The sequence below is a fragment of the Vulpes lagopus genome, chromosome 1, assembly GCF_018345385.1.
Source record: "Vulpes lagopus strain Blue_001 chromosome 1, ASM1834538v1, whole genome shotgun sequence".
Taxonomy (NCBI): Eukaryota; Metazoa; Chordata; class Mammalia; order Carnivora; family Canidae; genus Vulpes; species Vulpes lagopus.
The window spans coordinates 152713891-152740494 of record NC_054824.1 but is presented as its reverse complement, the minus strand read 5'-3'; the positions used below and the strand labels follow the sequence as shown (position 1 = coordinate 152740494).

Here is a 26604-nt window from a genome sequence, read left to right as displayed (position 1 = left end):
CAATGAGATACCACCTCAACCAGTGAGAATGGTGAAAATTAACAAGACAGGAAACAATAAATGTTGCAGAGGATGTGGAAAAAGGGGAACCCTCCTGCACTGTTGGTGGGAATGTGAACTGGTGCAGCCACTCTGGCAAACTGTGTGGAGGTTCCTCAAAGAGTTAAAAATAGAACTTCCCTATTACCCAGCAATTGCACTCCAAAGATACAGATGCAGTGAAAAACCAAGACACCTGCTCCCCAATATTAATTGCAGCAATGTCCACAATAGCCAAACTGTGGAATTAGCCTTGGTTTCCATCGAAAGATGAATGAATAAAGAAGATGTGATCTATATATACAATATATATACAATGGAATATTACTCAGCCATCAGAAACAATGAATACCCACCATTCGCTTTGCCATGGATGGAACTAGAGGGTATTAGGCTGAGTGAAGTAAGTCAATTGGAGAATGACAAACATTATATGGTTTCACTCATATGGGGAATATAAAAAATAGTGAAAGGGAAAGGAGAGAAAATGAGTGGGAAATATTAGAGAGGGTGACAAAACCCGAGAGACTCCTAACTCTGGGAAACAAACAAGGGGTACTGGAAGGGGGTGTAGGCAGGGGGATGGGGTGACTGAGTGACAGGCACGGAATGGGGCACTTGACAAGATAAGCACTGAATGTTATACTATATGTTGGCAAATCGAACTCCAATAAAAAAATATACAAAAAAAGGAGTAAAAAAAAAATATGCCAAAAAAACACCTTTCATGAAAAAACATAAAAGAAACAGAAACAAACAAAACCCCCACAAAACAGCAATAAAAAATAAAACAAACAAAACCCAGTACTGATCCTATATCCTTTCCCCAGCACACTCATCATGGATATACCATCTGTCCCCAAGACAGGTACTCCTGCTTTTACAATGTCTCCTATGTCTCCTTCTTAGTCTTGACTGCTGTTCCTTCCATCCAGAGCCTAGTGCTTTTTGCTGGGGCTTTTACACCACCATTTCCTTATCACCACTATGATATAAATACACAGACACACACAGACACACACACACACACACACATCATGCTCAGCATTCTGGTGTCTGGGAATCCAGCCTGAACTCATTTGGAGGGTTGTATCTATGGCCCTCTGTGCCCTGCCCCCCCCTCCCCCCCGCCCCGTTTCTCTGCCTCCTTCCTGTGCTGGCTACCATGCTCTCCATGCCCCAAAGTGAAATAATGGCCTGGCTCCCATCTGTCTGCCCTGAGTATTTGCTCCTGCCAGCACTTCTGGCCCAGGTTTCCCTAGTCCTGTCTATCAGAGTCCTATGCTCTAAGTTCCAGCAAGTACCAGCTCCTCCATGAAACTTTTTTCCCCACCCAGAGGCTCCTTCTCCCTTCTCTGTCATCCCATAATATGATTTATATGAGATATTATTTAGCATATTCAAACTGGTAATTACTCGTACTTGCCTCATCTCTCTACCTAGATTTTCACTGACTTGATTTTAGGAATTGTATTTTACTCATTTTTCTATCTCCATCAATACATTCAATATTGAAATTACTTAATTCCCTCGGCCTGTTGGGTCTGCTTTAAATGTTCTTCAGGTAGGGACACCTGGGTGGCTCAGCAGTCAAACACCTGCCTTCGACTCAGGGCATGATCCCGGGGTTTGAGGATGGAGTCCCACATCAGGCTCCCCGTAAGGTGCCTGCTTTTCCCTCTGCCTATGTCTCTGCCTCTCACAAATAAATAAAAAAGTATTTAAAAAAATGTTCTTCAGGTTAGCATGGAGAAGCTGAGGGGCTTATTTAGCTCCAGATGAGAGCCTGAGCCAGCTCTGACATGCCAAACATCCATGTTTTTCTTTCAGGAATTTCATGGACTTCCTTGTGTGTTGCAAAAACTAGGTTTTGGTTTCAGGGAGGAACAAAATGAGGCATAGAGTCATTGATCTCTTCACATGGTCTTATCCTCCAAGTCTGGACATTGTGCTTTTTGGTGATACAAGCCAGGCTCCAGCATTTATAGCTTGCAGAACGTTGGCTTTGCTCCTTTCACTAGCTGAGCCTCATAGCCTAAGGCGGGGGGGTGGGGGGTAATTACAGAACACACCTCTCACATTGGTTTGCCTATATCAGGGCATGGCCTGTTCCCTGGCTGGGCTCAGTGCCTCACTTCTGTTCTTGCTTTCATTCATTCAGCAAATTCTACTAAGTGACTGCCAATGCTCCAGCACTAATGTAGCCAACTGGCATATATCAGTGATCAAAAGAAGATCCCTGCTTTGTGGAGCTTCATTCTAGCATGTGTCACATGGTGTTGCATTCATTTGTCCAGGTGCTTCTGCACTAGGAGTTGTATATCTCCAGTACCTTGTGCCATGCTGCTCCTAGCACATGTTACATATTAGTATTTGTGGACTGAATATGAAAGTGCTTCTTAAATTAATCAGTGTTGCAGGTTTGTGTAACTCCTCAGCCTCCACTCCCAATGGAGATGCTTCACACTAGGTATGTCCATCCATGTGGGAACAGCTTTTTTAATTTACTTGCCTGCCGTATTGTTTCCCATGTTCCCATTGTCTAACCCAATGCCTAGAGCACGGCAAGTGCCCGGTGTGTTTATTAGGGAAATGCTCATGCATTTCAGTCCCCTCGGCCCTGGGGCATGGTGGTACTTGACAATATGTTTCAGAGTGTTCCTTTGAAAGTACTATCTGGATATACTGGTGGGTTTGAAATGTTTGCTTAAGCTGTAAGTGAATGAACAACAACACAAAGAATGATCTACTGATCCAGCAGAGGAAGTTAACTAGTTCCAATAGTTTAATTAGAGAGAAGGCTGTTAAGTTTCCCTCTTACTGCTCCTGAATTAATTTTCTGAGCCTTATACTGTGTACTCCTTTATTATGGGAAGGGGAAGGAAAACAGATCCTTCTCTTTGTTTCAGCTCTGTGATGACTTTTTACCACTCAAGTGCTCTCATACACCTGCTTCTAGGTGATGTGTTTCTTTCTTAGATAAATTAGTGCCTTATACATGAACATAACTTGTTTTGCATATTTATTAATACTTGCCTTAGCAGATTCTGATGTATCTCACACAGTTTCCTGGTTTTTAAAATGTCCATACTCCATCCCCAAAACATGTAAGTTAAAATATATTAAACACAAAAAGATGGCCCACAGAATGGGAGAAAATATTTGCTAAAGGTGTAACTGATAAAAGACTTATATGTGGAATGTGTAAGAACTCTTACAACTCAATAATAAAAATCCAATTAAACTAATTTGAAAAGTGGGCAAAGGAATGGATAGACATTTCTGAAAAGGAGATAAACACATGGCCAATGAATACATTAAATTATACAAATAAAAACCACAGTGACATACCATTTCACATACACGTACCCACTAGGAGGGGTAAAATAAGAGAAAAAAACAAGCATTGGAAAAGAGGTGGAGAAACTGTGGCCCTCATTTGTTGCTGGGAGAAGTGTAAAATGGGTCATCCAGTTTGGAAAACAGTTTGTCAGTCTCTCAAAATATTCAGCACAGAGTTGCCACATTACCCAACAGCACCACTCCTAAGTATATGCTGCAAAGCACTGAAAACCGGTGTTCAAATAAAAACTTGTACATGAAGGTTCATAGCAGTGTTATTCACAGGAGGCAAAATATAGAAACACCCAAACATTCATCAACTAATGGATGAAGAAACCAAATGTGATGCATCCATACAACGGAATATTATTTGGCCATAAAAAGGAATGAAGTACTAATTCATGCTGTAACAAACACTAATGGACTTTGAGAATATTCTAATAAATGAAAGGAGTCAATTACAAAAGACTACATACCGTTGGGGTGCCTGGTGGCTGAGTTGGTTAAGCATTTGATTTTTGATTTTGGCTCTGGTCATGATCTCTGGGTCATTAGATACAGTCCCATGTTCAGCTCTCTGCTCAGTGGGGAGTCTGCTTGAGATTCTCTCTCTCCCTCTCCCTCTGCCCCCTCTGCACTCTCTCTCTCAAATAAATAAATGCATTTTTTAAAAAAGACTATATATTGTCTTATTCCCCTTATATGAATTGCTTAGAGAAAGGAGAGCCCTCACAGACAGACAGTAGACAGGTAGTTGCCAACGGCTAGGGAAAGGGGAATATGGGTATGGTGTTTTCTTTGTGGTGATGACAATATTCTAAAATTAGATGGTGGAGATAGTTGCACAGCTCTGACTACACTAAAACCCACTGAACCTTATACTTTGAAAGGATGAATTTTATGGAATGTAAAGTATCTCTCAATAAAGCTATTAAAATATAATTAACAATATGTAGAGGAGGTTCTAAAGAGGAATATAATGGTATTTTTCATGGCAGCATCAAGTTCTACTTAATGCTTGTGCTTATCTTAGAATATATGACTGATGAGTGGATGAACAAAACAATAATGAGAAATAAGATCTGTCTAGCACCCAGATCAGTAAGAACAGACCTTGAACCAACCAAGTCTTGATCTTGGAAAAAATTTATGATCCCAAGGGCTCTAAAAAGAAATCCACAAGATTAGACAAAAACTCAGCCAACTGTGGTTCCTGTTTCTGATTTCAATAGGAAATATAAGAAAATTGGAATTATGTGGCTCCAACTGATTGGAGATCATATAGTTAAATCTTACCAAGAGTCTCTCTGTGTTCCATGAGAAAATTAGAAAAAAATCCTTGTTTATATCATAACCTAAAATTTATACTTAACTATGCTAAGGTATTAGTCATCTAAAATCTAATTTGGGGAATGGTAATTCTTAAGGTCTTCAATAATATTTTTGTGTGCATGTGTTAATTTGGTCTTGGGACTGTGAGATTATAAAAATATGATATACTATTTTAAGATATTTTATAAGACATACTTTGAATTTAAATAAATTTGCCTTGACATTTGTTTGGCATGTATTACTCAGAAAATTATATGCATCCTAGAATTTTTTATTAAAATTACTATTAATAAAACTAACCTCACATTTATTGCTGCTTTTAGGTGCTGGGAATACCAATGATGAAGATGGTCCAGTATATGACCTGTGGAGCCTTTTAAATAGTGGGAGAGATGATCAATAAACAAACTGTTATGTGAATGTGATAAATACTAAAACAGGAGTGAGATCAAGGAGTATTGGACAAATGATACCAATTGCAATGGCAAGGGGTTTGATCTTACTTTATACCTGCAAGATTTTATACCTCTGCAAAAATGTTATTTAATTAATATTTGTTAAACTGAAATTCAGAAGTGCACTTGACATTAATGGGAAATAGAAAATAAAATAATAATATGATAAAAAAAATAGAAAACAGAGGCATTATATAGTTTAAAGACTACATCTGAAGGCATGTTTCAAAACTCTACTTATTTTGTGGCAAATTGCTGAATAAAAAGCAATTTGTAAATTTGCCCTAGAATACAAAAAGTCCTGTGTTTTCATAGATTTTATTAAAGGCCTGGCCTCCTCTCTGGGATATGTATGTTTACTTTGGGATCAACAAAGGGGGACTCCCCCTCCCAGCTTTGCAAGAGTTAGAATTTACATGAGCATAAAACAGACATTCACCTATCTCTAAGATTCAAACCATAAGTTCAAAATCCAGCAATTGTCTGAAATCTGCTCATAATTCATCTATTCCTTGCTGCTTCACATCTGTTCTACTGGAGGGGTTGAGCAAGTGTCCTGGGGTTTCACGTCACCCTGTTACTTTCTGGATTAATGATTCCTTGCTAAATTTCCCACCGCTACTCATCTCCACATTCAGAATAATAGCTGGCCTTCTCGTCTGCCAGGGCTGTCTCGAGAGGAAATGAAACTGAATACATGAAATAATTTTGCTAGTAAAGTGCCCCATACAATATGCTACTTGCCATTGCATTGCTGACCTCCGCATATTTTTTAAAAAGGGTATTTTTGTTTTGTTTAATGAAAATCTTTCAGTCTGTTTTCTGCCATTCACATTTATATGAATTTGTTAAGACAAGCAACTTCAACATCCACTTGTGTCTCAATTGCAAAAAGGGTAGAACTCCCTTTCCAGTGAGAAGCTCTTCAGTAATATAAAGTTGTTGGTGTAAAAGCACAGTTGTCAGTAGAGGACCAGCATGTTGAATTGGGGGCATGGTTTCAAGAAGTTTATCTGAGCACCAGGAATTTAGAAGCCTGCTTCAAAACAAAATTAAAATTCTAAGGTCTCCCCCTAGTCCAGTGGAACAGATCATGGTTAGGGTGGGGGGGGGGGCGCTGTAAATCTGCATTTTATTTTTATGTATTTATTTTTTTTAAATATTTTATTTATTTATTTGAGAGAGAGAGAGAGAGAGAGAGCGAGAGTGAGAGAGAGCTTGAGCACAGGTGGGCAGGAGGGGTAAACGGAGAGGGAGAAGCAGACTCTCTGCTGAGCAGGGAGCCCAACTCAAGGCTGGATCCCAAAACCCTGGGATCATGACCGGAGCTGAAGAGAGGCTTAACTGACTGAGCCACCCAGGTGCCCCATAAATCTGCATTTTAAACAGGCTCCCCAGCTAGCTCTGAAATATTTTAAAGTTTGGGGACCAGGGCCATAGGCACAGATATTCACATTGCCCCTTCCCAGTGACACTGTGGACAACTCTGGTGTGTGGGTAGCGGGTGGTGGATGCAGGAAATGGGGGTGTGGGACAGTGGTGGTGGCGGTTTTCAGTGTAGTCAGGGGCCTGAAGCTCTGCTCTGCCCTCTGAGGCATCCTGCCCTCAATCTCAATGAAGTACAGCAGCTCTGCTTTTATCTGTTTTACACACTAGGGTTCCCTCAGATTTGCTTCATGAAAGGAGGATTCTATTGTTAAGAACAGGCCTGTGAATGACTGAGGTAGGGCATCAAAAACAGGATCTGGTGTCAAAAGAGCTGGGAGGCGACGCCTGGGTGGCTCAGTGGTTGAGCGTCTGCCTTTGGCTCAGGGCATGATCCTGGAGTCCAAGGATTGAATCCCACATCAGGATCCCTGCATGGAGCCTGCTTCTCCCTCTGCCTCTGTCTCTGCCTCTGTCTGTCTGTCTCTCATGAATAAATAAATAGAATCTTAAAAAATAAAAAAGAGCTGGGAGGTGGTGTCTCTCTTGACACCTGCCATCTGAGGGTCTTTGTCCTAGAAGATAAGCCTCAATACCTTCGTGTCTAACAGGGTCACAAAGCTGGGTCTACCTTAAGAGATGACTGTGGTGATTAAATCAGGTAACACGAAGTATCAGGAGCTAGGAATGACTATACATTATTGTTATTATCACTAGGGACAGCTATGATTAGGCCTGAACACAGGCATATCTTACCTTTTCAAGGGATGGGACAGAACTGATCTTTACAATTCAGGTTTTCCCAGCACAAGATCACACTCGAACATTCCAACTTTGAAGGAAGGAGGAGAAGAGAAGGAGCAAGAGGGTAAGAACTCACCGACACAAATGCTTGAGATTTGGTTTCATTCAACTGAAGCTGCAATTTCTTCTCGTTGTCGTAGACGCCATAGAGCCTCTTGGACCAGGTCTGAGGCACTCTGTTCTTGAATTTTAATGAGCTGTACAGAGCAAATATCCTCTGTAAGTCCAGGACCAGGCAGCTGCAGTTGTAGAAGATGACGCCGAGCTCTTTCATCTGTGGAATTAAAATAGAAAGTGTCGATGCCATATACGACCAATGGTGTTATTTTCAAAGGAAAAACATGCACAAGAATGCAGTAGTAGTGACTTCTTCTTTTGCAGCTGTTACACAGAAATGTGCAGTTATAGTCACAGCTTCGTATATAGAAGTGATGCAGTATAAAAGTGCTTTCAATTTTTGAGGAGAACTTTGGCTTGCCATTTTGCATTTGGGATCTTAAAGATAATTTTTCCATATTAACCTCCATTTTTCATATCAGCTCTTCAGATTCATTTCCTTAAGATATTTTTTTCATATGAATCCTTATTAAATCATGCAGCAATATAAAGTAGGGTTTTAATGGCAGCATCACAGAATGGTTTAGATCATGGATTCTGAAGTCAGTTCTGCCTGGAATTATGTTAAGTTCTACAGTTTTCTAGCTGTATGGCTTTGCTGGGCAAGACACATAATTTCTGGGCCTCATTCTCCTTCCTCTACAAAATAGAATAAATAGTATTTATTTCACACAACTCCTAGATGCTTAAAATGGTCAGTACATTTAAAGGGCTCAGAATAGTGCCTATGACTTGGCACTCACAAATAATGTGTTAAAAACACAGAATACGTTAACAGGTAAGTTACTCATATGAACACTGCACAAGCCTCAAGAGGCATGCACCAATACACTCTTGCAATAAAGACACCATCGCGAGGATTTCTTCCACTTCCCATGATACACAGATGAAGGGAGGAAAGCTCAGGCAGGTAAACAAAAATACTTGCCCCACCTGAGAGACCTAGTCAGTAATAGATTGAGAATCTGAATGCAGGTTTCTGACCCTTGATTGAATACACCCAGGGACATAGCAGCACTGGCTTCATCTGAGTCCAGGATCACTTTATAAAAATTACAGATGATTTCTAATTTAGTCAATGGAAGTGACAAAGTAAAATAAAATTTGGGTCATAAAAGAACAGCACAAGTAGACATGCTCTATGATCTGAATACCCAGGGAGAGATGCACTAGGCACACCTGGGTCTGCTCTCCTCTCTTCTTCAGGCTCCCCACTGAAGACTCTACTCAAGATTACAGAACACATGACCTGCTGCAGAGGGCCCCCTGGAGCTCCCTACTACAGTGTGCATGCCATGGACATCTTTCCTCATACTCGCCTGGCATCCTTGTACACATATCTTTGTGCACTTGTGCCAGTATTCTTTAGTAGAGATTCCTAGAACTGGAGGTATGAACACATTAAGGGCAATAAGAGGTTAAGAAAGTGGGAAGATGCAGAGCAGAAAGGGCATGTCAGGCATGAGCAAAGGCACTGCGAATGGGGGTGGATACAATTAGAGCTGGGCAGCTAAACCTGAGTGAGCTAGGGAGAACATGTATGTGTGTGTGTGTGTGTGTGTGTGTGTGTGTGTGTGTGTGTAAATATGTTTACCTAATAACAGAGGGTAAAACTATAGGGACAGGGATGGCAGATCCTCAGGGGCCTTTGAGCTGGGATAAACAGCTTGACATTTATGCTGAAGGTCATGGGGAAGCAGGCAATGACGGTAGGGGCATGACCAGGCTGTGAATTGGAAAGTTCCCGTTGGCTGTGGTGTGGAGACAGAAGACAGGGTGAGGGAGCTGGGTGTTCAGCCCCGGGCCTTGGCAGTAGCCAGATGAAAGACTTACATGTTTCTATGTGTTTTCCAATCTTGGATATTTCAAAAATTTTCTAGGGTAACCGCTAATGATTGTTAATTTTATTTCCCATTGAAGATGGAGCCTGCGGGGCTGTTTGCTGACAGGGTCTCAGGAATATTCAGCTCTGCATCTGACCTTCACACTTTTGTACCTTTTTGCAGGATGAATCAACACTGCCACATTCTCTTCTCCAGGGAAGCCTTTAGCATTTCACTGTATCTCAACTTTTATGCTAGTTTAGCAGGTATAGCCAGGCTTTTTGTCTGGGGTGGGGGGGAAGGGGTGGAGAAGCTGAGATCTGACTTCCATGTGGGTAAGTAACTGTCCTCATGGTCAGGGCCTCCCTGACATGTTTCTTTGTCTGCCAGACACAGGCAAGATTACTGCATGTCTATGTTCTCTGGTCTTGCTTGGGACTACCATCAGGAAGGAAGGAAGGAAGGGAGGAAGGAAGGAAGGAAGGAAGGAAGGAAGGAAGGAAGGAAGGAAGGAAGGAAGGAAGGAATGGAGGGAGGGAGGGAGGGAGGGAGGGAGGGAGGGAGGAAGGAAGAAAGGAAGCAAGGAAGGAAGGAAAGAAGGAAGGAAGGAAGGAAACAGTGGTGCAGGACCTGAGGCCAAAGATGCTGGAGAGAAGTCAAAGTCTTGCACCAACCAGACACAGAGCTTTAGGGAAGTCATCCTATTTCTCAGCCTTTGTCTACTTCTTTGAGCAGTGAGCGGGTTTGGTTCATAAAGTCTATAAGAGTTTTCCAGCCTTGCCATCCATGGGTTCAAGATATCAATTTCCTGCCCACCTTCATCCCTTTTTCTATTCCTGATCAACCTGCCAATGCTGCCTGGAGAACTTGTTTCTATGTCTGGATGAGTTCCTCTCAGTTCCTGTAGGACTGTGGCTGGTGACCCTTGCTGGTTTTATCTTTTTTATTTTTTTATTTTAAAGATTTATTTATTTGAGAGCGAGCGAGTGAGAATGTATGCAAATGGGGGGAGGGGCAGAGGGAAAAGGAGAGAGAATCTCAAGCAGACTCCCCTTGGAGGGCAGAGCATGATGAGGGGCTGGATCTCATGACTGAGATCATGACCTGAGCTGAAACCAAAAGTCGGATCCTTAACTGACTGAGCCACCCAGGAACCCTATTCCTTCCCAATTTTAAATTTAGACAAGGCATATATGCATCTTAATCTTGCAATTTGCTTGTTGAATGGCCTTTGGTAAATTACCTAATTCTTACATTTCAGTTTATTGTTCAATGAGGATAATATTGATTTCCAAGCTTTGCTTTTAGAATTTAATAATAATCATAATTTTGATAGCTAGTATTGATTTAGTGTTTAGTTGGTGTGTGTACTGCATTGAATAGTGCCCCCTGCCTCCAAATTCATTTCTACCTGGAGCCCATGAATGTGACTTTCTTGAGAAATGTGGTCTTTGCAGATGGACTCAAGATGAAGTCATACTTGGCAGCCCGGGTGGCTTAGCGGTTTAGTGCTGCCTTCAGCCCATGGCCTGATCCTGGAGACCCAGGATCGAGTCCCGCATCAGGCTTGCTGCATGGAGCCTGCTTCTCCCTCTGCCTGTGTCTCTGTGTCTCTCATGAATAAATAAATTAAAAATAATTAAAAAAATGAAGTCCTACTGAAGAATGGTGGGTCCTAAATCTAATATGATTGGTGTCCTTATAAGAAAAGGAAAATTTGGATAGACACACAGGGGAGGCTGCTAAGTAAAGACAGAGATTGGAGTGACACACCAACAAGCCAACGAACACTAAGGATTGCTGGCAACAACCAGAAGCTAGAAGGAGGTGAGGAAAGATTCTCCCCTAAAGCCTTCAGAAAGAGCATAGCTCTGCCAACACCTTGATTTCACACTTCTGACTTTCAGAAGTGTAACTAAGTAAGTTCCTACTCTTCTAAGCCACCAAGTAATTTGTTATGGCAGCCCTACAAAACATACAGGGTGCTTCACTGTCTTTCACCTTGATAGTGTGTCAGGCAGATAGTGTTCATCCCCATTTTACACGGGGGAATTTGAGGCATGGATAGTTATTTCCTCACTGGTAAATGACATTGTTGAGATTTGAACTTGGGTCTAACTCAGAAGACCTGCATGCCTAACCGCTATGCTAATACCCCACCTAACACATGGCGAGAATACAATTCATGGTACCTCTTGCTATTGCTATTAATTCTGATGCCTTCTCTGGCCAACCCATTTCCTGCTTTGTCCAGTACCATAGCTGGTGCCTATTTCTGATGTGGCATGTTTTACACTGTATTGTAATAAAAAAAAAATTATGTGTCTGTTTCCCTAAGTGACTCTATAGTCTCTGAAGAGATGGTATCGGGTTCTTTTTTTTTTTCTTTTCCAGTGCTGAATTATGGTTCTTGCCTAGAAAATGTTTACTAAATGACTGCCTGGATTTTGAAATGAGTAAATAGTGGTCAGAGATGAAAACAAGTTCCCTTCTGAATTTAGGAGCCATAGCTCTAGGTCAGCCTAATACCCTCTGACCCTGAGTACATGGATTTAACACGAATCTCTCTTCTGGTGTCATGGGAGCAGAAAACCTGGAAATGGCCATGCCCAGAGACCCACTCAGAAGATTTTCACAATCATGGTTCTCAGTAATCAGTGTCAGTGGCAGGCCTTAACATTGGTCCGTGGGTTAACTGTCCTCTAGATGTGCTTCCTGCAGTGGGGCACAAGGACCAAGATGAGCTTGTCTTTTGAGTGAGGACTGCCTTAAAAAAAAGTCCAGGCTATTCAAGCCCCAGTGAAGTCAGAGATAGAATGCCAGTGAAAGTAGAAAGTAGAAATTCAAGGATTCATTTGATTTTTGTCAAAAGCAAACTCATTGACCATTATTCACTTTTACTATGCTTGGATCTTGTTGGTGTCCTTTGGTTTTTCCACATCAGACCTTTAGTGTATTCAGGTTACTTGCTCACACATGGCAAACATGTATTTTTGGAGATCTCTGATCAAAAGGTGAATAAGAATGTCATGCTTCCCTGTCCACTTTTTAAATCAGAAATAGTTGTCCCCTAGTCTTTAGGTGGAGGCTATGTCCTCTCTGTTGTGGTTGGGAGGTAGATCAAACCTAACAGTAATTATTGGAAAACAAAGCCACTTCCCTCCCACCCCCTGTCATTCTCCATGGACTCTCTCCTAATATGCAGAATGATATTCATTGTAGTTATAACACTACTGCAAGCTCCTCATAATTGTGAAGAAAGACAATCATCCCTTAATATGATATGATACGACTAATCTTGGTATGTATTAATGTAAAATCTGGCATCTAGAAGGGTGCCAGGATGGTAATTCTAATAGCCTTTCCCTGCAAATGAGTGACAGAGAGGCGTCTCAATACGACCTAATTACGATACAGCAGGTCATCTCCTGGAATGGGGCTGAAGACAGACTAACTCCACCACGGGCAAGGCACTGAAACTCATGGTTTGAATGAGTGAATGGTTATACAGTCAAAGGATTACTATGAAGAACAAATAGAACAAAATGCATATACAATGTTTATCTCAGTGTCTGGCTCAAACAGTGTTAGCTTCAGTTATACCAAGATCCAGCTCTCTTCTGCTTCTCCTAAGAGGGTAGCAAATTTGTTTGAATCAAAGAAGAGAGGTAGCAAGATTCTTTACACATGAACAGTTTTACTTTAATCACCAACAGATTCCAGACACATTAGGTACAAATGTGAGGGCATGGGCAGCCCGGGTGGCTCAGTGGTTTAGCCCTGCCTTCAGCCCAGGGCGTGGTCCTGGAGACCTGGGATGAGTCCCATGTCAGGCTCCCTGCATGGAGCCTGCTTCTCCCTCTGCCTGTGTCACTGCCTCTCTCTCTCTGTTTCTCATGAATAAATAAAATCTTTAAAAAAAATGTGAGGGCATGAAGTCATTCCTCAGAGACCATTTGTGGTGAGTAGAGTTGGTGCCAGAATGGTCACAACAGAAGAGCTATTTCAGACTCATGAACTACAACATTTTCACTTGCTTCTCCAGGTCATTACTTGCTGGTCTTGAACTTAAGCCTTCAGAAGATGATGTTGGGGGTGGCAGAAGCAGTACCTGGAGTGAATGGGTGATAATGAAAGAAGAAGATGCCACCAGATATAGCTGAAGTGGGATACCACAGGGAAAAGGAGTACACTGAAGTGAGATCATGAGGTAATGTAAATGGCTGCAGAAGAGTGTCTATGGGGGACAGGAGAATGACTAAAGGTTTGGGGCAGGGAAGCATCAAAGTACAGTGGTTGTACCAGCTTTATGTGAACTTCTCCACTGAAGTCTCAAATATGGATATGCAGGGTATTAGTGAAAGTCTCCAACCTGTACATGAAAGAAGGGTTAGTGGAGGGAACTGTGACCTTCCTCGGACCTCCTACATTACCTGAGCCTATGGAACTCAGTGTCCAGATCTTTGAGGGCAATTGTCCCTAGAAGTCACCCCACTGGGGAGTCAGCTTGAGAGTAAAAATTAAAAGCTCTGGCCACTGGGTTTCCAGGGCATTTTATCATTTTTAATAACTTAAAAAAATCTATCTAATGTTTAAATTACCAACTAGATCTCAACAAAGGGGATATACAAGAAATGTACCTCCACAATAATAAAGGCCATATATAAAAAACTCACAGCTAACATCAAACTTGATGGTGAAAAACCAGGAACTTTTCCTCTAAAGTCAGGAACAAGACAAGGATATACACTCTTGCCACTTTCATTCAACACAGTACTGGAAGTCCTAGCCATAGCATTCATTTTTATTTTTTATTTTTTTAGCCATAGCATTTAGATAAGAAAAAGAAATACAGGCATCCATATTGGTAAAGAAGAGTTCAACGTCATTGTTTGCAGATGACAGGATACTCTACATAGAAAACCCTAAAGACTCCACCAAAAACTAATAGAAGTAATAAATGAATTCAGTAAAGTTGCCAAATGCAAAATTAATATCCAGCATTTCTATACACTAATAAAAAAGTAGCAGAAAAAAATTAAGAAAACAACACCATATACAAGTAGAATAAAATACCTAGGAATAAACTTAACCAAGGAGGTGAAAGTTTATACTTTCACCTGAAAGTATACTCTGGGAAGTATCACTCACCTGGGAAGCTTGTACCTCCCACTCCTCTTCAGCCATTTTGCCCAACCCCCTACCATCCTCCCCTCTGACAACCATCAGTTTGTTCTCTGTATTTACAGGTCTGATTCTGCTTTTTGTTTGTTGGTTTATTTATTTGCTTTAGATTTTACATGAGTGAAATCATATGGTATTTGTCTTTCTCTTTCTTATTTATTTCATTTAGCATCATATCTTCTAGGCCCATCCATGTTGTCACAAATGACACACTCTCATCCCTTTTTATGGCTGTGTATTATTCATTTATAGAGAGAGCGAGGGAGAGAAAGAGAGAGATAGAGAGATGTATATATGATCATATCTTCCTTATTCATTCATCTATCAGTGGACACAGGTTGCTTGCATGTCTGAGCTATTATCAATAATGCTACAATAAACAGGGATGCATATACCTTTTCAAATTAACGTTTTCCTTTTCTTTGGGTAAGTACCAAGTAATGGAATTACTGGATCATATGGTAGCTCTATTCTTAATTTTTGGAGGAACCTCTATAGTGTTTTCCACAGTGGCTGCACCAATTTACATTCCCACCAATAGTGCATAAGGTGCACTTTTTTCTCTCATCCTCATCAACATTTACCATTTTTTGTCTTTTTTATTTTAGCAGGTAAAAGGTTATATCATCTTGTGCTTTTGATTTGCATTTCCCTGATGAATAGTAATGTTGAGACTCTTTTCATGTGTCTGTTGGCCATCTGTACGTCTTTTTGGAAAAATTTCTATTCAGGTCCTCTGTCTATTTTTTAAATTGAGTTGTTTGGGGTTTTGGTATTGAGCTGTGTAAGTTCTTTATATATTTCGGGATACCAAACCCTTATAGGATCTATCATTTGCAATATCTTCTCCCATTCAGTAAGTTGTCTTTTTGTTTTGTAGATGGTTTCTTTGACTGTGCAAAAGCTTTTTATGTTAATGAAGCCCCAACAGTTTATTTTTGCTTTTGTTTCCCTTGCCTTAGGAGACAGAGACATGTTGCTATAATCAACGTCAGAGAGATTACTGCTTAAGTTCTCTTCTAGGATTTTTATGGTTTCAGGGCTCATATTTAGGTTTTTAATTCATTTTGAGTTTATTTTTGTGTATGGTGAAAAAAAATGTTCCAGTTTCATTCTTTTGCAAATTTTAGTTCTTGTTCTGTGAAAAAACCTGTTTGCATTTTGATAGGGATTGCATTGAATCTGTAGATTGCTTTGGGTAGTATGAACATTTTAACAATATTAACTCTTCCAGTCTATGAACATGGAATATCTTAACATTTATTTGTATCATCTTCAATTTCTTTCCTCAGTGTTTTATAGTTTTCAAGTATTGGTGGGAATGTAAATTGGTGCAGCCACTGTGGAAAACACTATAGAGGTTCCTCCAAAAATTAAGAATAGAGCTACCATATGATCCAGTAATTCCATTACTTGGTACTTACCCAAAGAAAAGGAAAACGTTAATTTGAAAAGGTATATGCATCCCTGTTTATTGTAGCATTATTGATAATAGCTCAGACATGCAAGCAACCTGTGTCCACTGATAGATGAATGAATAAGGAAGATATGATCATATATACATCTCTCTATCTCTCTCTTTCTCTCCCTCCCTCTCTCTATAAATGAATAATACACAGCCATAAAAAGGGATGAGAGTGTGTCATTTGTGACAACATGGATGGGCCTAGAAGATATGATGCTAAATGAAATAAATAAGAAAGAGAAAGACAAATACCATATGATTTCACTCATGTAAAATCTAAAGCAAATAAATAAACCAACAAACAAAAAGCAGAATCAGACCTGTAAATACAGAGAACAAACTGATGGTTGTCAGAGGGGAGGATGGTAGGGGGTTGGGCAAAATGGCTGAAGAGGAGTGGGAGGTACAGGCTTCCCAGTTATGGAAAGAATAAGTCACAGGAATAAAAGACATAGCATAGGGAATATAGTCAATGGTACTATAATAGTATCGTAAGGTGACAGATGGCTACACTTATGGTGAGCACAGTGAAGCATATAGAGAAGTTGAATCACTATGTTGTACACCTGAAACTAGTGGAACATTGTGTGTCAACTTTACTCAAAATTTTTTTTTTTTTTAAATACCAACTAGATGTCAGTTTTGGAAATCAAGTGTCAGGGTTCTGATAGTGCCACTTTATGAATGGGAGTAAATGAAATGCTATTTCTTAAAGAAAAATAAATTTTTATAAAATATCAAATTAAGATACTTTAACAATCAAAAGAATGTAAAAGACTGGCATGTGGAAATATTCTCATAGTTTCATCATACAGAGGATACTATTAACTTTTTGTTCAGCAAGAGTGTATGTTTCCTCTTCAGGTCCAATGCAATAGTCAAAATGTATGTGATAGGCTAATTATAATCAAGACCTGATTATATCTGTATCTATACTTACATCCATGTCTATAATCAGATCTACACCTACATCCATATTCAGTTCCAGGTCTACAACTACATCTACATCTACAACTACATCTACATCTATGTCTACAATTATAACCACATCTACAACAACTATATCTACAATTACATCTACATCTATATCCATGATTACATGTATATTTACAACTACATCAACATCTATGACTACATCAGCATCTATGACTAAATCTACAACTACATCTACAACTACACCTACATATCTTCTTCTATGAGTCAAGAACCATGCCAGGTTTTCAGACTACAATAGAGAACAAGTTATACTTGGCCTCTGTCCTCAGCAGTTTTGGAGCACAGAGCATAGCAGGAAATATAGACAAACCCATGAAGTTATGAAAATCTGGTATTCTATGAGAGCAGTCCATGTTTTGAAGTAGGTGTTCTTTTTCTTTTTAATTTTTATTTATTTATGATAGTCACACACACACACACAGAGAGAGAGAGAGAGAGGCAGAGACATAAGCAGAGGGAGAAGCAGGCTCCATGCACCAGGAGCCCAATGTGGGATTCGATCCCGGGTCTCCAGGATCGCGCCCTGGGCCAAAGGCAGGCGCCAAACCGCTGCGCCACCCAGGGATCCCTGAAGTAGGTGTTCTAATTCAATATTATAGATAAGAGCGCTAAGGCCCGGGTCACTTTTCTACTATGTAGCAGAACTCGGCTGTGACCCAGTTTGTTTTGACTCCTTAGTCTGTTTCTTTCCACTGCATCTCCTGCCTTAGGCCATCTGCATCCCTACATCCTTGGAGGGAAATGTCCCTAGCACTTTCTTTCATTCCAAAGGAATACTTTGTTTAAATAAGGGTTCACTTGCTCTGTTAACCTCAGGACACTTCTATCAAACTGGGTATTTGGAGGTAGAGGCTGGAGATGACCAACTAAAGGTGTTTCTAAGTGTAAATGTGAATACCTGAACAAAATCTGATGCTTGACCGAGGCATGAAAGGTGGAGGGCAAGAGGCTGTAATTGAAATAGTGTGTTTAGGTTATACCAGGCTTGGATTCTTGCTGAAGTAAAAGGACAATGTTGTTTTCAAGTTTCAATCTAATTTTCCATAGAATATGACAGGAAACTTGGCTGGATTCCCCTGGGAAATCCAGGATGGTGAAAACAGATGTTTCATGAAAGCCAAATGAGAGCAAATCTTTGTCAAATGTTTGGGCTAAGAGCCCAGATACAGCACTAACATTATGGTTCTTTAGCTCATGAGCTGTATGACTTTGGACTAGCTCATCAACTTCTTTACACTCCTGAGAAAGACAAAACCAGCTCTTGATATCTGGAAGCTGGCACATGACTGCCAGCTTGACCTTGATGTTTTCAGGAGTGCCCTGGCACTCACAGCTGTGCCTTGGTGTTCTCCTGTTAAACCAAAGCCATTTCTAGTACACTAACATAAAAAAAAAAAACCTCAAAATCAAAATGAAAACCAAAACAAGACCACTCCACAATCATGTCTAGACACAGATAAAAATATGAGCACTGTCCAAACCATAAAAATGACCGAAGATACCCTCATAGGAGTGACTGCTGCTTCTTTACCAACTACAGCTTTAGCCTCACTGGATTCCCTCTTCCATATAGATAAGATTTATTAAAATCTTAACAATCATAAAATTGTCCCTACTTCCTGACAACATCCTATCCTGAGCAAAGCCCTGCTTCCTAAGATCTTTTCCTAAATCACCTATACTCTAATCCCATTAGTCCTTTCTAAGACCTGCTTATTGAGACATGCCATGTTTTGCCACAGTGTTGTGCACTCTCCCTGTAACAAGCAACTTGTTCAAATTCAGTGTCCTTGCAGGTCTTTGAAGGGCAATGCCACCACCTTATTCCCATGATAACTACCTCATAGGATTATAAAGGACAGAGAGATCAGTGCAGCAGAACACAGTAACCAGTATGCAATATGTGTTGACTGATGCTTTTCTATTCAAAGTCAAATTATAGAGGGAAGCATTAGGCATACAATATTGTTTCAGTTTAAACAGCAAGCTTCCCAGGTAGCAGAGCAAGGGGCATTTAGGGGCAAAGAATTAAAAAAATCACTAACGGCTCTTATGGAAAGGGATAAAGTAGGGTTGCACTTTGGAAAGGGGCTTTGCCCATTAGAACATAAAGCCAACTAAAGCTCCTGAGACATTTTCAGTGTTGCTCTATGTTTTGGTTTCTGCAGTGTTATATACCATATTTTGGAATGTATACTATTATACACTTTAATTTGGAATCTAGTGAACTAATTCTTTAAGACCTAATGGAAAAATTGGTTTCACATTTAGGTCTTTCATCCATTTTGACTTTATTTTTGTGTACAGTGTAAGTAAATGGTCCAGTTTCATTCTTTTGCATGTAGCTGTCCAGTTTTTCCAGCACCATTTATTGAAAATATTGTCCTTTCTCTATTTTATATTCTTGCCTCTTTTGTCATAGATTAACTGGCCATATAATCATGGGTTTCTTCCTGGGCTCTTGATTCTCTTCCATTGACCTAAGTGTCTATTTTTGTGCCAGTACCATACTGTTTTGATTACCACAACTTTGTAGTAGGTTTTGAAGTCTGGGATTGTGACACCTCCAGTTTTATTCTTTTCAAGATTGCTTTGGCTACTCAGGGTCTTTTGTAGTTCCATGCAAATTTTAGCATTATTTGTTCTTATTCTGTGTAAAATGCTGTTTGTATTTTGATAAGGATTGCATTGAATCTGTAGATCGCTTTGTGTAGTATGAACATCTTAACCATACTGGTTCTTCCAATCCATATCAAGAAATATCTTTCCAGGACGCCTGGGTGGCTCAGTGGTTGAGCATCTGCCTTTGGCTCAGGCATGATCCTGGAGCCCCGGGATCGAGTCCCACATCGGGCTTCCTGATGGAGCCTACATCGCCCTCTGCCTATGTCTCTGCCTCTCTCTGTGTGTCTCTTATGAATAAATAAATAAAATCTTTTATTTTTTAAAAAAGAAATATCTTTCCTTTTGTTTGTGCCCTCTTCAATTTCTTTCATGATCTAAATGTAAGACCTGAAACCATATAGGGAGTAATCTCTTTGACATCAGCTGTAGAAACATTTTTCTAGATATGTAACCTAAAGGCAAGGGAAGCACAAGCAAAAATAAACAATTGGTATTTCTTCAAAATGAAAAGTTTTTGCACAGCAAAGGAAACTACCAAAAGGAAAACCACACAAAGATAATCTACTGAATGAGAGAAGATATTTGCATATGATATATCCAATAAGGGGTTAATATCCAAGATCCATAATGAACTTATAAAACTCAACACTAAAGAAACAAATGATCCAACCAAAAATTGGCAAAGGATCTGAACAGATGGTTTCCCAAAGAAGACATACAAATGAAAAACAGATGCATGAAATGATGCTCAGTATCACTAATCATCAGGGAAATACAAATCAAAAGCACAAGATATCACCTTATACCTGTCAGAATGACTAAAATCAAAACCACACAAAATATAAAGTGTTGGTGAGGATGTGGAGAAAAAGAAACACTTGTGCATTGTTGGTGGAAATATAAATTGGTGCAGCTACTGTGGAAAATAGTATGGAGGTTCCTACAAAAGTTAGAAATAGAAATAGAAATTATAATCCAGTAATTCCACTCCAGTATAATGGAATTCCATTCCATTATAAAGAAAATGAAAACACTAATTCAAAAAGATATGTGTATCCCTATGTTTACTGCAGCATTAATTATAATACCAAAATATGGAAGTAGCCCAAATGTCCATAAGTGCCCACTGACAGATGAATAGATAAAGAATATTTTGTATATTACTCAGCCATAAAGAAGAATGAGACCTGGCCATTTGCATCGAATGGTTGGATCCAGAGGGTTTAATACCAAGAGAAATAAGTCAGATAGAGAAAGACAAATACCATACGATTTCACTCATATGTGGAATTTAAGAAACAAAACAAATGAACAAAGAAAAAAAAGAGACAAACAAACAAACAGAAAACCAGACTCTTAAATACAGAGAACAAACTGTTGATTGCCATAAGGGAAGTGGATAGGGAAATGGTTGAAACAGATAAAGGAGATTATGAGATACAAATTTCCAGTTACAAAATAAATAAGTAACAGAAATGTAAAGTATAGCATAAGGAATATGGTCAATAGGACTGTAAAAACACTGGTGACAGATGCTAACTACACTTATCATGATAAGCATAGAATAACATAGAATAGTTGAATCACTATACTGTACACCTGAAACTGAAATATAACACTCCATGTTAATTATACTTAAAAAAAAAACTAATGGAAAAACTGGAAGCATAAAATAAAAATTCTTGTTTAATGACACCCTAATTATAAATTATATTTGTCCCTGTAGGTATCATCAGGTGGGGAGAAGCATGTTTATGAACATTCTAAGCATTTAACATCCCCAGAACTCTCCTTATGTACCATTCATCATCAGCAAGATGTAAGTGAGCACTATCTCTCTGTGGACTCTATCTAGATGGTCTCCAGCTACTATTGCTAACGACCCTATTCAAAACAAAAATGTAGTGTTCTTTTCCCTCTGTTGTATAAGCTGGGTTTTTTTGTGAGGTTTTCTCTGCAACTCCTGACATCAATCTGCTCTGAGACTATATTATAGCTTCAAAATCTGAAGGCGATGGAAGAAGCCAAGCCTGGCCTTCTGGAGATATAAAAGGAATTATACTTCCTCTGAGTATCGTCCTCTCAACCTTAGGATGACTCAAACCCATTTCTAATTATATATGTTTGGTTCTGGCTGGTGTTGATTGAAGATTGAGAAAAAAACACTGGCTTTCATTTTGCAGATTTTCAGCTAGGGCAAAAATCCAGGACAGGTTTGTGAACAAATCTTAAAATGATGACAACGGGAAAAACAAGACAGATTTAGGTTTCTGAAAAGCTTCCATCTCTAGATTATCAAAAGAACAAAAAGTAAAATGATTCTGATTGATTGATTGGCTGAGGTTCTCTTAATGTTGTCATACTAATGAGACAATCCTTACCTACCAAGGATCAACCCTCTACCTGATGATTGGCTACTCAGCATAACCAAACACCAGCCACACACTGGCCACATACTGGCCATGCACAGGTCACATGCCTGCTGCATGCCTGCTGAGCATCCTGATGGGCCACCTTGACTTTTTAGTTCAATCACGCAGTTGACAGTTGACTGAATGGTTCAACTGTTTGATTAAAATAATATTGAAAAAGCTGGAGATTTATCAGCTAATGATTCTTTGGAAGAGAATTATTCTAAACAAAAGACAAATTGTTTTTTCCACAAAATGGCTGCCATGTTAATGACCAACCCATGGAGCTAAACAGCCTTGGGACTTCAAATAATCTGAAGTAAGTCTAGCGACTTTACTTAAAGCTCAAGTTCTATTGTGGTTCTCTCTGTCCCTTGCATAGGATGTTAACCAGAGAATTTTTTAAAAAAGATTTTACTTATTTATTAATGAGAGACACAGAGAGAGACGCAGAGGGAGAAGCAGGCTCCATGCAGGGAGCCCGATATGGGACTCGATCCCAGGTCTCCAGGATCAGGCCCTTGGCTAAAGGTGGTGCTAAACCTCTGAGCCACCTGGGCCGCCCTAACCAGAGAATTTTTGGAGCATGGACATCCAGGAGATGCTATCATCCTATCACTTAGGGGGAAATAAGAGCAGCAGTACTAATTATCCCAGAGCTTACTGTGCCCCATTCTAGATGCTTTAGAAACCTGTGTTTAAACCTCACAACAACTCATCTTATAAGGAAAGAAACAGCGAGGGAAAGAAGGGCTTGCCCAGACACAGCAGGTAAGCAGGGAAGCTGAGTGTCATAGATGCTCAGAGACTAGCTTAATATTTTATCTCTGGGAAGAATTATTCACAATGTGGAGTGCCCATAAGACTCTAGCCTGGCTGTTCATGTGTGTCCCTTTTTTTAATGCCCTGGAAGTTCTATGTATATCAGTAGTCTCAGTTTCAAAACAAAATAAGGATTAGGGAAAACGTGTAATTACACCAGAAAAACATTTTTTCTTTATTTTCTTGAAATCAGTGGAAGGCAGTTATGAAAGGAAATGCAGTGAGTGAAAAAGCAGCCCCTTTCTGCTTAGGGCCTGCGTGGCAGTGGAAGGAGACAGGCTGTGTTTGGCTTGTGCTGCAGAAGCCAGAGCAGGAGTCTGATGGATGCTTCTGTCAGCAGAATAAGGAGGGAGAGGCATTAGCATCATTCCTCATTGTAATTCAGAATAATTAATATACGTTAGCTTAGCCACAGCTCAATTTATCATTTACGGATGTCCAGTTTGCTGTTTTCATGATTTCATAGGAATGAGAACAAGCATTTCTTTAATTCCCTTGACAAAGACAAAAGAAGCTGCCCTGTGAGCAGCTACATGCACCCTGTTGTTGGCTCCTGGTTTATATTCTGAGTAACTGCAGAAAATTTAATTAGTAGGAGCTCTAACTTGATTTTGTTTCTGCCCTCAAGGTGAAATTTTTGTTCCCAGGGATAAAAAGATAAGAAACTTAATCTTAGCATCTCAAAGACAGCCTCCCACTCAGACATGTGCTCTCTGGCCTCTTCTTTCTTGCAGCCAGTGGTCTACACCACTTAACTTCTTGATGTCTTATTTTCTTTGTTACCAAGTGGAAATAATAATGTTGGCCACAAAGTACATGACTAATTAGAGAGACAGCAGAGTACAAGAACTTTAGAGAACACCTAGTTCAAACTTCTTTCCAAAGTGAGGAAAATTGAGACACCCAAAGGGGACTGACTCAAAAGATCTCAGAATGTTGAACGTCCTGTGATTTCTGGTCCTGGACTCTTTGCCCAATAAGACTGTAGAAATACCACATAGGGTCCATCTGCAGGATGAAGAAGGCTGCTGTTTCACACAAAAACGTTTTATTTTTCTTTCTTTTTTTTTTTTTTTAAATAAGGATGTCACAACTCTCCAAAGTACCACTTATTCACTTGGCATCTCTGACTGCTGGCTATAAGGAATTCACACATTGGTTGCTTGGCTTTATCTCACAAAGGTGAATCAACAGATAAAACCTTGGGTGAGTGGAGAATGTTAATAGAAGGAATCTCGAAGGAGTAGGTCTGAGAGGAGAGTGGGATGAAATGCATTGGCATCACAGCTCAGTTCTTTTTGAGTACTTGAACATCACCCTGCTTCTTCTGGAGAGTTGAAAATGATTTCAGAGTGCCACTGCAGCTCTGGCCATGCCTGCTTTCTGTCTTGTCTTGTTAATAATGAGCATTCAGGAAGCCGAGATCATCTGTTTCAACTCACTACAGTGGATTCCCTTTGCGACCCCCTCCAAGGCCTTCTTGACAAAACGTTGGGCCAGACCTGGGTGACTGTGTTGCTTTCCAGGTTTGCAAAATAAACATCCACCCCACTTATAGACCTGGATATTAACAGTAATGTGAATATTACTCACTTAGCTGCTTCTTATTCATGCAAAAATGAAATAATTAAGGAAACCGGAGAGGTGGTGAAACCTTTTCTGAAAGAAAATACAAAATGTATAAATCCATGCTACTCTTCTTTGAAGCCAAATCATTTGATAGTGGGAAACAGGGGTAACTGGATAGAATTTAGGGGGTTTCATTTTTAGATTATAATTCATAAAACTAATTTATTCTTCAGAGTCTTCTCTGAGACCCTGAAGTACAGAAAGGCTCTGAAAATATTGAGAAAAAAAAGAAAAGAAAAGAAAAGAAAAGGATCTCCCTTTTGTCCCAGAGAAATGTTTTGACCTCAGTCTATTCCATTCCTCTTGGTTCATTCCTTTGCAATTCAGAGCATGGGCTCACTACCTTTCTCCTCTTCAGTGATGCTGTCAGGAGCAGTACTGAGTTCCCTTCACTCATGTGACTGCACTAGAGATAATAAGGGCCAGAGATACCTGCCGTTTTAAGAAGAAATGTTATACTTACACTCTCAGCTCACTGGTTTTCATCTCCTGTGTCCACCAAGAAACATCTCAGAATGGTGAAAGGAAATAGTGTTTCTTCTCTAGGCTAGGCCACCACTGGGCTAGCCTGCAATCCTGACTGCAATTGCTGGCCACCCCAGGAGTTTATCTGCCTTATTGGGTAAAGCATGAACTCAGTCTTGAGTCCTTGTTCTGTTGTCTTCTTCCCTGTGACTTTGGCCAAGTTCCTTTTTTGCCTGAAACTGACAAGTTCCTTAATCTCTCTGAAACGTGGGATTAATAATAATACCCATAGGGCTGAGATAATTAAACAAAATATATAGAATCTGCTTAGGACAGGTCTGTAAAATAACAAGTGTTTCCTATTACTGTTATCATCATCATCATTATTGTCATCACATCCAACCATATATCAGGAGGAATTACATGTACATTTCTACCATGCCTACATTCCTCAGGAGAAGGTTCTTGGCCATCCAGTGACCTGCTGCACCTGACATATGAAAATCACAAATGCACTTGCCATGCTCTCTGCTGTCTGGTGCAAACAGATTTCCCTTCCTCCTTTCCTTATTGCAAGCAGGATACTTGCCCATCTGTGTATTTTCGAATTTTCAGCTTATCAGTATTGTATGCTTACAAAGCAAGAAACTCAGGGAGGTGCCATAAGATCATTAAAGAACAGATGCTGGAGGTATAAAGTTATCTTTGTTTGCATTGGATGGGCCACTGACATAAAAACAACTGATGAAACTGTCCAAAATACAAAATTACCACTTAATCTTAGCCAATGGGTCCCACATCATAACCTGGTCTTGCATCCATCATGACATGGAGAGTCATCTTCTTCCTCTCTTGGGGTTCCTACCTTGGTCTAAGGTTTCTGTCCAAAGAGTAAACGCTTCTACCCTTTTGGAGTATTGAGAAGGGTAACTTCCACCTTTTTTCTATGTCTTGTTCACTCACTCACTCACTCACTCACTCACTCACTCACTCTTCCCAAGAGAGAAAGAATGACCTCCCCAAAGAGACAGCAAAGGGCACAGCATGCACAGCACAGGCTCTTCCTCTCATTCAGAGCAACCTGGGCTCTGGATGTTTTGCTCCTGTCCTCTGTGGACATGCACGGGGCAGCTCACAGATATGCTGTTAACTTGGGCAAGTTCAATTCTGGGGACAATAGTAGGAAGCCAGTTTTGGCCACACATTCCAAATGTATTTTCCATTCTGGTTTTATCAGTGATGAAGTGCATAGTTTGATCATTATCTGTCTGATTCCCAGTGGTGTTTTAAAAAATGGCTTAGAGCTCAGGAGGGTAAGAGAGGGATGTTATTTATTGGCTTCTTACAACTCCAAGAACAAACTGCCATATCTAATGATCTTAACTTCATTCTCCTTTGGCCATTTCCGTGGGTTTGAATTAGATATGAGTGCTCCAAACAACATCCATCAATGCCTTTTACAAGACAAACATCTAGCCAGAATTTTAAAGAGATTCTTCTTTCTTTCTTTCTTTCTTTCTTTCTTTCTTTCTTTCTTCTCTTTCTCTCTTTCTTTCTTTCTTCTTTCCTTTCTTTCTTTCTTTCCTTCCTTCCTTCTCTATTCTTATTAATTTGTTTTGAGTACAATTGATACACAATGTTATATTACTTTCAGGTGTACAACATAGTAA

The 26604-nt window shown here is 39.9% G+C and overlaps 1 protein-coding gene across 2 annotated transcripts in view; it reads right to left on the bottom strand.

The window, feature by feature from the left end:
* Positions 1 to 26604, bottom strand: part of PLD5 (phospholipase D family member 5) — a 406064-nt gene that overhangs the window by 47155 nt on the left and 332305 nt on the right. For both annotated transcript variants that reach the window (XM_041726811.1, XM_041726818.1), the window contains one exon: positions 7474 to 7671. In XM_041726811.1, coding sequence (XP_041582745.1) covers positions 7474 to 7671 — 198 coding nt within the window. The remainder of the gene's footprint in view (positions 1 to 7473; positions 7672 to 26604) is intronic.